The sequence below is a fragment of the Sapajus apella genome, unplaced genomic scaffold (assembly GCF_009761245.1).
Source record: "Sapajus apella isolate SASKATOON/1434 unplaced genomic scaffold, GSC_monkey_1.0 scaffold4, whole genome shotgun sequence".
In the NCBI taxonomy this organism is placed as follows: domain Eukaryota; kingdom Metazoa; phylum Chordata; class Mammalia; order Primates; family Cebidae; genus Sapajus; species Sapajus apella.
Genome location: NW_022436944.1, coordinates 28,013,648 through 28,026,807, shown reverse-complemented (window position 1 = coordinate 28,026,807; position 13,160 = coordinate 28,013,648). Strand labels below are relative to the sequence as shown.

Sequence of the window (13,160 nt, the reverse complement as noted above, 5' to 3'; positions counted from 1 at the left end):
TAGCTACTTGGGAGGCTGAGGTAGGAGGATCACTTGAGACCAGGAGTGAGCTATGATCATGCCACTGCACTACCAAGGGTGACATAGCAATACAATGTCTCTAAATAAATTTTGTTAAAAACAAACAAACCTGAAGGAAGTCTGTTTACTAATCCAGAGGACTGTCCAACATGTATTATAAAGCGAATAAATCAAGTTATAGAACAATGTATATAGTATCATCCCTTTTGTCAACAAACCAATTGACAAATCACAGAAATAAACACAACCAAAACCCATTTAATTCCCATATCATAGATTTATATATATAAACATTCACAAAGCTTGTTAACTTTGAATCCCTTATGATGGTAAGTAGACACCAGTACACCTTTTTTCTTAATCATGTTTGCACTTTTTCTTCTCCTTTCTTTTTTTTGGCAGGGAGGGAACACTAGTTCTCACTCTGTCTCCGGGGTGGAATACAGAGGCACAATCTCAGTTCAGGGCAGCCTCGACTTCCCAGGCTCCAGCGATCCTACCACCTCAGCCTTCCTCATAGCTGGGACTACAAGTATAGGACAACACATCCAGCTAAGTTTTGTATTTTTTGTAGAGTTGGGGTTTTACTATGTTGCCTAGGCTGGTCTCAAACTCCTGGACTCAAGTGATCTGCCCACCTTGGCCTCCCAGTGCTAGGACTACAGGTGTGAGCCACCACATCTAGCCTGTTTGCATTTTTTTATTTGTTGCAAAAATTAGTCATGTTATACTTTTGCAATTGAAAATTTTAAATTAAAAGATAAAAACAGGATTATCACTAAAATAGAAAATAGAGGTTAATTGGCCATAAACACAATCATTAAAAAGAAAAATCTAGCTGAAAATATTAAAGTAAAGCCTTTATTTTAATGATAGCTACTCAAAGAATCTTCTTCTAAAATTGTATATATTTAAGGTATACAACATGATGTTTTAATATAGAGTGAAGTGCTTACTACACAGGCAAGTAAATTAACACACCCATTACCAGACATAGTTACCTTTCTTTTTTGAAGAGTACCTAAAATCTACTCTCCTGGCAAATTTCCTGTATACATTATTATTAACTGTAGTCTTCATGTTGTATATTAGGGCTCCAGAATTATTCAATCAAGATAATTACCTTTGAATTACTTCTCTCAACTTTCTTCACAGCCTCACCCACTTGTCTAACAACCAAAGGTAGTAACCACCCTTCTATTCTCCACCAAAATCTTTAATGCCCATGTACAAAAGCAAGTCATTGGTACTTTTTGGCAAGAGGCTCCTGAATATATCTTCACAGCAACAAACATTTCAAACAAATCAAATTTCTTTCTTGGATCACACAAATTATTCACCTAATTTCCTACCCAGCAAAATAGGGAAAATAAATGCTTTATACTGTGTGGGATTGAGCAATAAATCCCCATGTGCTAACAACTTGTGGTCCGTAACATAATAATCTATTTTCTTCCAGGAAATGGTATTAGATGTTCTCTGTGCTCAGCAAGTTTAAAATGGGGGAAAAAAAAAAAAGACTGAAGGAGGGGTTCAATGCAGCTCTAGGCAAGGCTGAGAGAGGAGAGTAAGCTTGCAGAAAAACATGTGATTTATAGCTGTGGCTTAAATATCACTTGCTGAAATATAATTAACATATCCATCATCACACACAGTTACCTTTGCTTTTTTCAATGAGGAGTGGCAAGAGTGCCTAAAATCTACTTTTCTAGCAAATTTACTGTATACAATATTATTAACTATAGTCTTCATGTTATACAGTAAACCTCTAGAATTATTCAACCAAGATAACTCTATCCTGTACCTTTGAATTATTTCTCTCAACTTTCTTCAGAGTCTCACCCATCTATATTATATATTTCTTCTATATAATATACAGAAGAAATATGTAACATATACTGGAAAAATAATCTCAATCTTTCCAGTAGATCCCTAACAATTCAAAAGTTGTTGAATTTTTAAACAAAATTTTTAAATAAAAATTCTTAATAGTCTTAATAATAAATTACCATATTCTGTATCATGTAATTGATCAATATGGGTAAAATTCAAACTCCAATGTGACGTTCTTGAGCATATCAGTGAGTCATTCAAACACTGGAGCAGATAGTAAATCCAAATCTTAGTGGGTACTCACTTTTACAGTTTCCTCTGTGTTAAGTTTATTTCCCTTAACCAAGATAATTTGGAAAGGGTTGTTATTTTCCCAAACATGCTATAAAAGAATAAAAAGATACAAATTATTTTAATGAAAGAAATGAATATTCTACGCTAGCAATGAAATCGTCATCAGTTCTAATGTCTGTTGGCAAAATTATGAAAATAGAGCTCTGAAGTAACAACTGAAAGTCATATATACTAAATTAAACATTCTAACTTCTAACACTTGGCTTTCATGGCAAAACATACGCAGCATTCCACTAATGCTAAGAGATATCACTAAATTAAAAGCATTAACAAATAGTAATAAAAGCTTTGTATAAATTAAGTTGAACATTTACATTAATGCAGAAATAACATCAGCAAGGAGCAGTTAAATATACCATTTGTGATGACTGAGTAACTGACTAAAAAGTGTTAACTGTTCAAATAAAGACAAGCTTAAGATTTGCTTTATACAAATATATTACATTCTCAAAAAAAAATAGTGCCCTTCACATATGTTTAATACTAAAATAATTCAGTATTAAGAAAGCAGGTAAATTACACCAAAAACACTATCATGGTTAAGCTGATAGAAATGAAATATACTGGTTAATTCAATTATTTCTGCACATCTAACTTTTCTACTAGAATGTCTCCAATTACTCACTGAAGTCCTGTATTTAAATCAAAATCTCCTGTATTTAAATCAAAATTTGATGGCATTTTTCTTTAGCAGAAAAAAAACACCAAAAATATAAATGGCATATTTACATTTAATTGCACCTTGAGTAAAAATAATATCTACAAAGATAATTTTTAAATAAATGATAGATTTTTGGCAAATATGCATTCATTTCACAAGAGAAGTGAGCAAAGGAAATACGTGTGAAACTTATGTAAACTAACACAATCACATGCCTTTTGGGGTTGCTAAAGGTTCAGAAATAAAACTTACATAAATAATTCGTGTTTTCTTTGGTGGTAATGGAAGAGGAAGATTAGATGAATTTCTATTTATGGCAGCCTCTATGGCAATCATTTCCTGTTCATACATTTTCTTGATCTTGCAGCATTCCACAAGTATAAAATGGGGCAGCGTCCTGTTCATTACACAGTTCCGGATATACTATAGGGGCAAGAAAAAGGAAGGTATTGATTTTCAAGCCAACACCTAAATCAATAGAATAAAATTAAGCTGAACAACACCATATCAAATGCACCGTGAAAGTATGTCTTAAACCACAGCTGCATAACAAGAATATAATTTTTTTTTTTTTTTGAGACAGGGTCTCACTCTGTTGCCCAGGCTGGAGTGCAGTGACATGATCACAGCTGACTGCAACCTCGACCTCCTGGACTCAACTGATCCTCCCACTGCACCCTCTGGAGTACCTGGGACTACAGGCCTGCTCCTAGACCTTGTATGTACTAAATCACAAAAATTAAGGGCCATACCAGAAACGTGGGAAGATGTGTAACATCACATTACCTACTAATAAATTACAGCTCCATGTTCTCAAAAACACATCACTTTATATTTGGCATGCCTAGATCCCTCGTTTAAATAACAACAATAATATCACGAAACGACAAGATTTTCCTAAAATTCTGTAACTACTAACCTCTAACTGGGCACTTATAATAATATGCCTTACATAATGACTATTTTTCAGTCTTCAAGATATTTCAACAAAAACATCTTCATGTTATTTGAAGGCAAAGCCAAGGACCTCGTCTTTAAACAGTATACCTTATAGAGGGATGGGTGCTGCACTGCACCATAGCATATTTAAACTACACTCTACTCCAAAAATAATCTGGGGCAATTCAGTACTGTACAAAACTATTCTCAAATAATTCTTAATTAAATAAAAATAAATATCCAAATGATTAAGAAAGGCTTTTGAGAATGGTCAAACCTAATGCCTACAAAATTCTTGCCATACATGGAAGTAACAAAAAAAAGGGAATGGGAAATTCCATGCACAAATATTTCAGACTAAAATTGAAAAGTTTTCCATTACTTAGCTAATGAATAATCACAAATAAGTTTTTATATAATTCAATGGATGACCATTTAATCAATTTTTAAACTGATTAACAAGTCCCAGAATATTTCACATTTATATCATATAACAAAATAATAAGCATCTATTAACGAACAGTGTCAAAAATTCATAATGATATAAGACAATAATTATAAAACTAACTAAAACAATCAAAACAGCTGAATGCGCTGGGCACAGTGGCTCATGCCTGAAATCTCACACTAGGAAAGGCCAAAGTGGGCGGATCACTTGAAGCCAGGAGTTGGAGACCAGCCTGGCCAAAATGGTGAAACCCCTGTCTCCATTAAAAACACAAAAAGCAGCTGGGCATCATGGCACACACCTGTAATCCCAGCTACTCGGTGGCTGAGTCATGAGAATCACTTGAACCTGGGAAATACAGGTTGCAGAGAGCCAAAACTGTGTGTCACTGCACTCCCGCCTAGACGACAGAGCAACACTCTGTCTCCCAAAAAAAAAAAAAAAAAAAGAAAGAAAGAAAGAATACAAACATGTACATACACACATTTGTACATACCATCATTATGTTAAAATATATATGTAACTGCAAAGGAAAGTGACAAAAACATGCCAAAATGTTAACAATGATTATCTCAGAGGTAAGTACTATTATGAATATTTACTAGTCAATACTGTACAATTTTCTTTTTATTCCAACTGTTCCACTATGGGTACACATTTTTAAAATCAGAAATAACAAATATATATATACCTGTGAACTTCTCTGGTAAATTCATAGATAATATACATACCTGGAACTGAATTAGTGGATGATCACCAAAAACATATTCTACTCTCCCGCTGACTTGCAACACATAATCATAGGGGCTAATTTCATCTTCCTTCCCATGAATAGTCAAACGTTTTTGGATTGCCAATTCATTTACTTTTATAGGATTCATATTAGGAGATACTTGAAAGCTAAACACATCCTAAAGGGGGAAGGAGGTGGGGAAAAAAGTAAATGTTATATTTACGCTGAAAAAATCACTATTATAAACATCATGTAATAGTATGCACAAATGTACATTAACATTTCTATCGGTACATTCTTAACAAATTTTATATGGACATATATTTAGAATGTAGACAAGTTTACTGAAATATAAAGATTTCTGATCATTTGCAAGTCATCTTACTGTATTCATAGTGCACAGTTTCCACAGGTAAGATTAATATTTAACTAAAGGTTAGCATCAGGCATTTTCCAATGAACATCCTTCTTTAAAAAGTCACACAACCTGTAGTTATATTTTGTATATATATATTTTTAATTTACACATTTCTCACTGGTAAGAAGAGAGCCATACCTTATACTAATTAAACCATAAATTAGTAATTATGTCCAATTTTGGAAACATGTAAATAGAAACATATAGAAATTCTAATCAATGAAAAATGAAGATATAGTTTGGAATTGATATAGCATTACCAAATCTGTTCATCATAAGACTGAATGGGACAGATAACACCTGAATCCTTTCATAATCTAGCAAGGTAATTTCCCATTATATGATCATATACTAAAGACGTAACGCCAGATTCAAACTTTAAAACCTAAACTTACTATTTCACATCTACTTTTTCCAGTATTCTACTTGTTTGGCTGTGTTTTTTATGAGTTGATGCCTGCTATAGACTGAATGTTTCTGTCTCCCCCTACAAATCAATATACAGAAAACTAACCTCTAATGTGATCATATTTGGAAGCGAAAACTTTCGGATGTGACTGAGTCATAAGAGCAGGGCCCTCATGAATGAGATTAGTGCACTTTTTTAAAGAGACCCCAGGCCGGGTGTGGTAGCTCACGCCTGTAATCCCAGCATTTTGGGAGGCTGACGCAGGTGGATCACTTGGGGTTGGAAGTTCAAGACCAGCCTGACCAACATGGAGAAACCTCCTCTCTACTAAAAATACAAAATTAGCTGGGCGTGGTGGCACAGGCTTGTGGTGAGCTGAGATCGTGCCATTGCACTCCAGCCTGGGCAACAAGAGCGAGACTTGTCTCAAAAAAAAAAAAAAAAAAGAGAGAGACCCAAGAGAGCTTCCTCTCCTCTTCTGCCATGTAAAGACATGGCAAAAAGACAGTTATGTATGCACCAGAAAGCAATCCCTTATAAGACACGGAATGAACTGGTGCCTTGATCTTGCACTTCCCACCTTCCAGAATTGTGAGAAACAGGCCAGGCACAGTGGCTCACATCTGTAATTCCAGCACCCTGGGAGGCTGAGGCGGGTGGATCACTTGAGCTCAGGAGTTCAAGACTAGCCTGATGAACATGGTGAAATCCTGCCTCTACTAAAAATACAAAAAATTAGCTGGGCGTGGTGGCCCCTACCTATAGTCTCAGCTACTCAGAGGCTGAGTCAGGGGAATCCATTGAACCTGAAAAGAGGTGGTTTCAGTGAGCCTAGATCATGCCACTGCACTGAAGCATGGACGACAAAGCAAGACTCTGTCTCAGAACAAAACAAAACGAAAAAAACCCTAGAATTGTGAGAAATAAATTTATGTTATTTACAAGCCATCCAGTGCATGGTACTCTGTTACAGCAGCGCAGCCCAAACAGACTAAGATGGTGCCACACACATCAAAGAACTCAGGCTAGGACGCTGGGAATCATTTTCAGAAGTCTCCTCTTTCCTCCCCAATCTCACCTCCCAACAAGACACCAATGATCTTATATCCCAACGGTTTTCCCGTATTTCAAGCAGTTGTTCAACATCACTTTCAATGACTTCATGAAATACTGTTTATCACTGTCGCCCAGGCTGAAGTGCAGTGGTGCAAGCTTGGCTCACTGCAACCTCTGCCTTCTGGGATCAAGCAATCCTCCCACCTCAGCCTCCTGGGTAGCTGGGACTACAGATGTGCAGCACCATGCCCAGCTAATTTTTGTACATATGGGGTTCCCTCATGTTGCCCAACTTGGTCTCGAACTACCGGGTTCAAGAGATCCTCCCTGTTCAGCCTCCTAAAGTACTGGAATTACAGGTGTGTGCCACTTCACCTGGCCAACCCAGTGTTCTCAAGTTAAATTCTCATCACCTTTCAACACTAAACTGCCCTATTCTACCTCTCCTGACCATGCAGAAATCCTTAAACAGTACTGTAAATTTGACCCTGACATTTTAATGATACTCAAATCCTGACTTAAATTGAACTTTAGATTCAACGTATCTCAGGATATAATGACAAATGGTGCTTTTCCCTAGATAAACTTTCCTGTCTAGAGAAAATTCCTGAAGGTAGACTCTTATTTTCATATCTGTCTTAACAAATACTTATTAACATGTTGTCTAAAAGGAGGCAAAATTGGGTAAAACCAGAGACACCTGGATGAAATCCTGGCTCTACCACTGACCAGCTATGAGGATGGCACAAAACACTAAACTTCTCTTCCTTTCAGCTTCTTCACCATGAAATGGGGTAAAGACAACAACACTTTGTTGGGTTGTTGAGGGAAGTGGAGAATATATGAAAAATATACTGTACCAGGAATTATGCAGGATTAAGCGCTCAACACAGAATGACTGCTAAGTCGTTCAGCACTTACCCTGCATAACTGGTTGTTGTCATTACTCTGGTTATCACAGTAATTCAAGAACTAAACAAAACATCCAGCAGGCATAGTAGCTCATGCCTGTAATCCCTGCACTTTGGGAGGCTGAGATGGGTAGAACATCTGAGGTCAGGAGTTCGAGACCAGCCTGGCCAACATGGCGAAACCCCGTCTCTACTAAAAATACAAAAATTAGCCAGGTGTGGTGATGTGTACCTGGAATCCCAGCTATTAAGGAGGCTGAGGCAGGAGAATTGTTTGAGCCTGGGGGGACGGAGGTTGCAGTGAGCTGAGATCGAGCCATTGTACTCCACCCTGGGCAAGAGTGAGACTTGTCTTAAAAAAAAAAAAAAAATCCTTGCGTTTCTACCTTAATCTAATGGCAGATCCTAGATGCTAGAATGACTATATTTGCTACAACAGCAACAGCATCATCTCGTTTGTATAAGTGCTGTGAACATTCAGCAATGGATGGGCTGTATATGGACTCTATTATCATGCCTACTTCCATATCATTAATTAATTCACAGAAGGCAAATTTAAGAATATGGAAACAAAGAGACCATTTTGATTAGGCCTTTCATATCTTTTTTTTTTTTTTTGAGACGGAGTTTCACTCTTGTTACCCAGGTTGGAGTGCAATGGCGCGATCTCGGCTCACCGCAACCTCTGCCTCCTGGGTTCAGGCAATTCTGCCTCAACTTCCTGAGTAGCTGGGATTACAAGCACGCGCCACCATGCCCAGCTAATGTTTTGTATTTTTAGTAGAGACGGGGTTTCACCATGTTGACCAGGATGGTCTCGATCTCTTGACCTCGTGATCCACCCGCCTCGGCCTCCCAAAGTGCTAGGATTACAGGCTTGAGCCACCGCGCCCGGCTAGGCCTTTCATTTCTATAGATGGGGGGAAAAATCACATGAGAAGAAAATATTTGCAATAAGGAACACTATCTAGACCAGCAGTTGGCAAACTTGTTCTGTAAAGGACCAGGTTTGGCAAACAAACATACATCATAGTGGTCTCTGTTATAATCTTTTTTCTTCTTCTTTTAAACATTCCTTTACAAGTCTTTGAGGTATTTTTCTTTTTTAAACGTCCCTTTAAAACTGTAAAAACCAATTAAACAGTCTAGTTTACCAATCCCATTCTAAATCACCATTCCACTGCATCAAAAAAAAAAAAAAAAGGTGCGAAGAGTATCGCTTTAGACTATTATACATAATCCTAAATACATGTCCATCTTAAATCTAAAATTGTTCTTTATAACAGTGTTTGCTAGGTAAGCAAGAGACACTTCTAAAACTGAAGCTGCATTCAGGTAAAAATGAGAAATTTATTACAAAATATTTCTTAAAAAAATATAATCCTTACCAAATAAAACACTTGCGGTAGCAATTTAAAAAAAAAGAAAAGAAAAGAAGAAAAAAAAATTAATCCTACCTGGGAGTTTTCAAAATGAACAGCTACAATGAGCTTTCCTCCATAAAGTTTATCTTCTAAGTTTTCAGGGATGGATGGTTCATGCTCTGGTGGATATGTTTGTTTTAGCCAGTCCATCCAAGATAATCCCACAAGTGACAGGATCTTTTCCTCGCTGAATTTGCGCATTTTCCTTCGAAATTCATTTACTTCAGGATCCTTCAAGCCATCAAATTCATGGAGACCTAAAAACATTTTTTGAAGGTGTCATTTTCAGTAGCTAACAATAATAAAAAAGAATACAAAGTATATTCAACAAAAACTTAACTTGGATCTTGGGTGCTTGGCTTTTATCAAGCAGATCAAACTAGGGAGGAAAATACCATGAAAGATCAAAGAGGCCAGATAAAGCAATAAATCTCTTGTACAGAAGACAAACATACAACTGTATTTTTAAAAAATACAACTCAAAACCTCATCAAGAAATGTAATTTGCTTATCAATTTTACAAAGTAATTCACAATACATATTTTAAAGCCACACATAAAAGATTCATAGTTTTATCTATAAGCCAAGTATTAATAAATCACATGTAAAATATCTAAGACTAAGAATCTGAAAAACAGTTTCAATACTATATTAAAAGAAAACTAAGAATCAAGTTATTATTTAACCTAAAACTTGGTATACTATGGGAATGGCTACAATACGTAGGAGCAGAGAGCATATGGAAAATCTCTGTATCTTCCTCTCAATTTTGCTGTGAACCTAAAACTGTTCTAAAAGATAAAATCTTTAAAATACCAAAAACAAACCAAAGAAAACTTAGTACACTTAAATGTTATAGATTGAATTCTCAGTTCATTGTGATTTTTAAATGGTTATCATATGTTGTATTACTTAGTCAAAAATCCCATAAAGGTAAAATTGTTCTTTATTGTTTGGTTGACTCTGAAACAACAGGGAGTTGGGGCACCAACCCCCAACAGAGGAGAAAATTAACATATTCATCCAATAATTCATTCATTCATTGAGAGAGACTCTCATCCTGTTACCCAGGCTGGAGTGCAGTGGTGCGATCACAGCTCACTGTAGTCTCTATCTCCTGGGCTCAAACAATCCTCCCACCTCAAACTCCCAAGTAGCTGAAATTACAGGCACAGGCACATGTCACTATGTCTGGATGATTTTTAAATTTTTCAGTAGACATGAGGTCTTGCTATATTGTCCAAGCTGTCTTGAACTCCTGGGCTCAAGCAATCCTCCCACCTCAGCCACTCAAGATGCTGGGAGTACAGGTGTGAGTCACCATGCCCAGCCCACATATAACTTTTGACTCCTGAACAACTTAACCACTAATAGCATAGTGATGACCAGAAGCCTTACCAAAAACATAAAGTCAGTTAACACTTAATTTTGTATGTTATCTAAGTTATACACCATATTCCTAAAGTAAGCTAAAGAAAATGTTTTGTTTTTTTTTTTTTTTTTTGAGACGGAGTTTCACTCACGTTACTCAGGCTGGAGTGCAATGGCGCGATCTCGGCTCACCGCAACCTCCGCCTCCTGGGTTCAGGCAATTCTCCTGCCTCAGCCTCCTGAGTCGCTGGGATTACAGGCATGCACCACCATGCCCAGCTAATTTTTTGTATTTTTAGTAGAGACGGGGTTTCACCATGTTGACCAGGATGGTCTCGATCTCTTGACCTCATGATCCACCCGCCTCGGCCTCCCAAAGTGCTGGGATTACAGGCTTGAGCCACCGCGCCCGGCCTAAAGAAAAAGTTAATTACTCCAGCTCTCTTCTGATTAGAAAAAAAGAAAATGTTTTTAAGTAAATCACAAAGAAGATAAAATATATTTATTTACTACTTATTAAGTGGAAGTGGATCATCATAAAGGTCTTCATACTCATCATCTTCATATTGAGTAGGCTGAGGAGGAAGAGGAGAGGTTGGTCTTACTGTCTCAGGGGTGGCAGAAGCAGGAGAGTGAAGGAGGTAGAAGGGGAGGCAGGAGAGACAGGCATACTGTATCTAACCTTACAGATATACATCATAATTTCTGACTCCTTCGTTTTTTCATTTCTGTACGAATGTTTATCTACATAGTACCAATCCTACCACTGTTTGCTTTGGTTTCAGTGCTGGTATCATAGAAGGCCCCATGTTATAAAAGAAGTCAAAAGCATTCTTGAATAATCAGAAGCCTTCTGCCAAACTGTTACATGTGAATTTGTTTTCTAGCACATTTGTTTCTTCTATGTCTTCTTCCTCATAATCTGGCACTGGTTCAGAAGCACTCATCTCCATGAAGTTGTCTTCTGTTAATTCCTCTCATATGGTATTTATTAGCTCTTGGATTTCTCCAGTATCTCTATCTTGAAACTCTTCACCATCATGACTGCCTTTTATGCCATATCCAGTCTACTTCATAATTTCCTTGATTGGTTGGTTTTGTTGTAAATCCTGTAAGTCATGTACAGTATTGGGACAGAGTTTTCTCCAGCAGGAATTTACTGTTTTGGGTTTGACAGCTTTCACAATTTTTTCTATATCAACGATGGCATCTTCAGTGGTGTAATACTTCCAGACTTTCATGATGTTCTATCCAGATTCTCTTCCATAGAGTACCATGAGTAATGAGCTTTAAAGGTCCTTATGACCTCGTGATAGGCTAAATTAGAGACGTTGTATTTAGGGGTAAGTAGACCACTTTGATGCTTTCAGTGCTGAACTCCAGAGGTTCTCAGTGACCACAGGCATCATCCAATATCAAAAGAACCTTAAAAGGCATTCTGCTACGCCAGGCACAGCGGCTCACTCCTGTAATCCTCCTGTCATCCTAGCACTTTGGGAGGCCAAGGCGGAGGGATCACTTGCAGGCAGGAGTTCAAGACCAGCCTGGCCAACATGGGGAAACCATGTCTCTTTTAAAAACACAAAAATTAGCTGTACATGGTGGTGTGTCCCTGTAATCCCAGCTACTTGGGAGGTTAAGGCAGAAGAATCACTTGAACCCAGGAGGCGGAGGTTGCAATGAGCCGAGATCGCACCACTGCACTCCAGCCTGGGCGATAAAATGAGACTCTATCTCAAAAAAAAAAAAGGTAGTCCCTTACTGGCAAAGTACTTCCTGACTTCAGAACAGAACACTGATGGAACCAATCCAGAAAAAGGGTTCTCACTGTCCAGGTCTTTTTGTTGTACAACCAAAAGACTGGCAGCTGGTGTTTCTTTTTCCCTTCGAGGTTTGGAGGTTAGCAGCTTTATAAGTAGGGTGTATCACAAAATAGTCTGCATTTGCACAAAACAGTAGTTAGCTTTCCTGCCTTAAATTCGAGTGCTGGCTTCTCTTCTTTACTAATAAATGACCTTAGTGGCTTTTTTTCACCAGAATTAGGCACTTTCATCTGCATTAAAAACTTGTTCAGGTCCAGACAAGGCCGCTCACACCTATAATCCCAACATTTTCAGAGACCGAAGTAGGAGGACTGCCTGAGGTCAGGGGTTCGAGACCCACCTGGGCAACATAGTGAGACCTCATCTCTACAAAAAATTAAAAATTAGCTCAGCATGGTGGTGCATGCCTGTAGTCCCAGCTACTCTGAAGGCTGCAGTGGAAGGATCACTTGAGCTCAGGAGGGCAAGGATACAGCCTGGGCAACAGAGCAAGATGCTGTCTCAAAAACAAAACACCAAAAATCTGTTCAGGCAGGTATCTTTTTTTTAACGGCATCTGGGAACTCATCTGCTGTTTCTAGGTCAAAAGAAATCATTTATCCTGTTATCTTGACATTTTTTATGCCAAATCTCTTTCTAAAATTGTCAAACCATCCTTTGCTAGCATTAAATTATCCTGCATTAGGTCTTTCACTTTCTTATTGCTTTGTCACATAACTTTGCCTTTTCTTTTTTTTTTTTCTTTTTTTTTTTTTTTTT

The 13,160-nt window shown here is 37.5% G+C and overlaps 1 protein-coding gene across 1 annotated transcript in view; it reads right to left on the bottom strand.

The window, feature by feature from the left end:
• Positions 1 to 13,160, bottom strand: part of PIK3CB (phosphatidylinositol-4,5-bisphosphate 3-kinase catalytic subunit beta) — a 107,371-nt gene that overhangs the window by 84,935 nt on the left and 9,276 nt on the right. Inside the window, 4 exon segments of the mRNA XM_032265067.1 lie at positions 2,159 to 2,236; positions 3,122 to 3,292; positions 4,988 to 5,167; positions 9,241 to 9,464. Of these exon segments, the coding sequence (XP_032120958.1) occupies positions 2,159 to 2,236; positions 3,122 to 3,292; positions 4,988 to 5,167; positions 9,241 to 9,464 (653 nt within the window).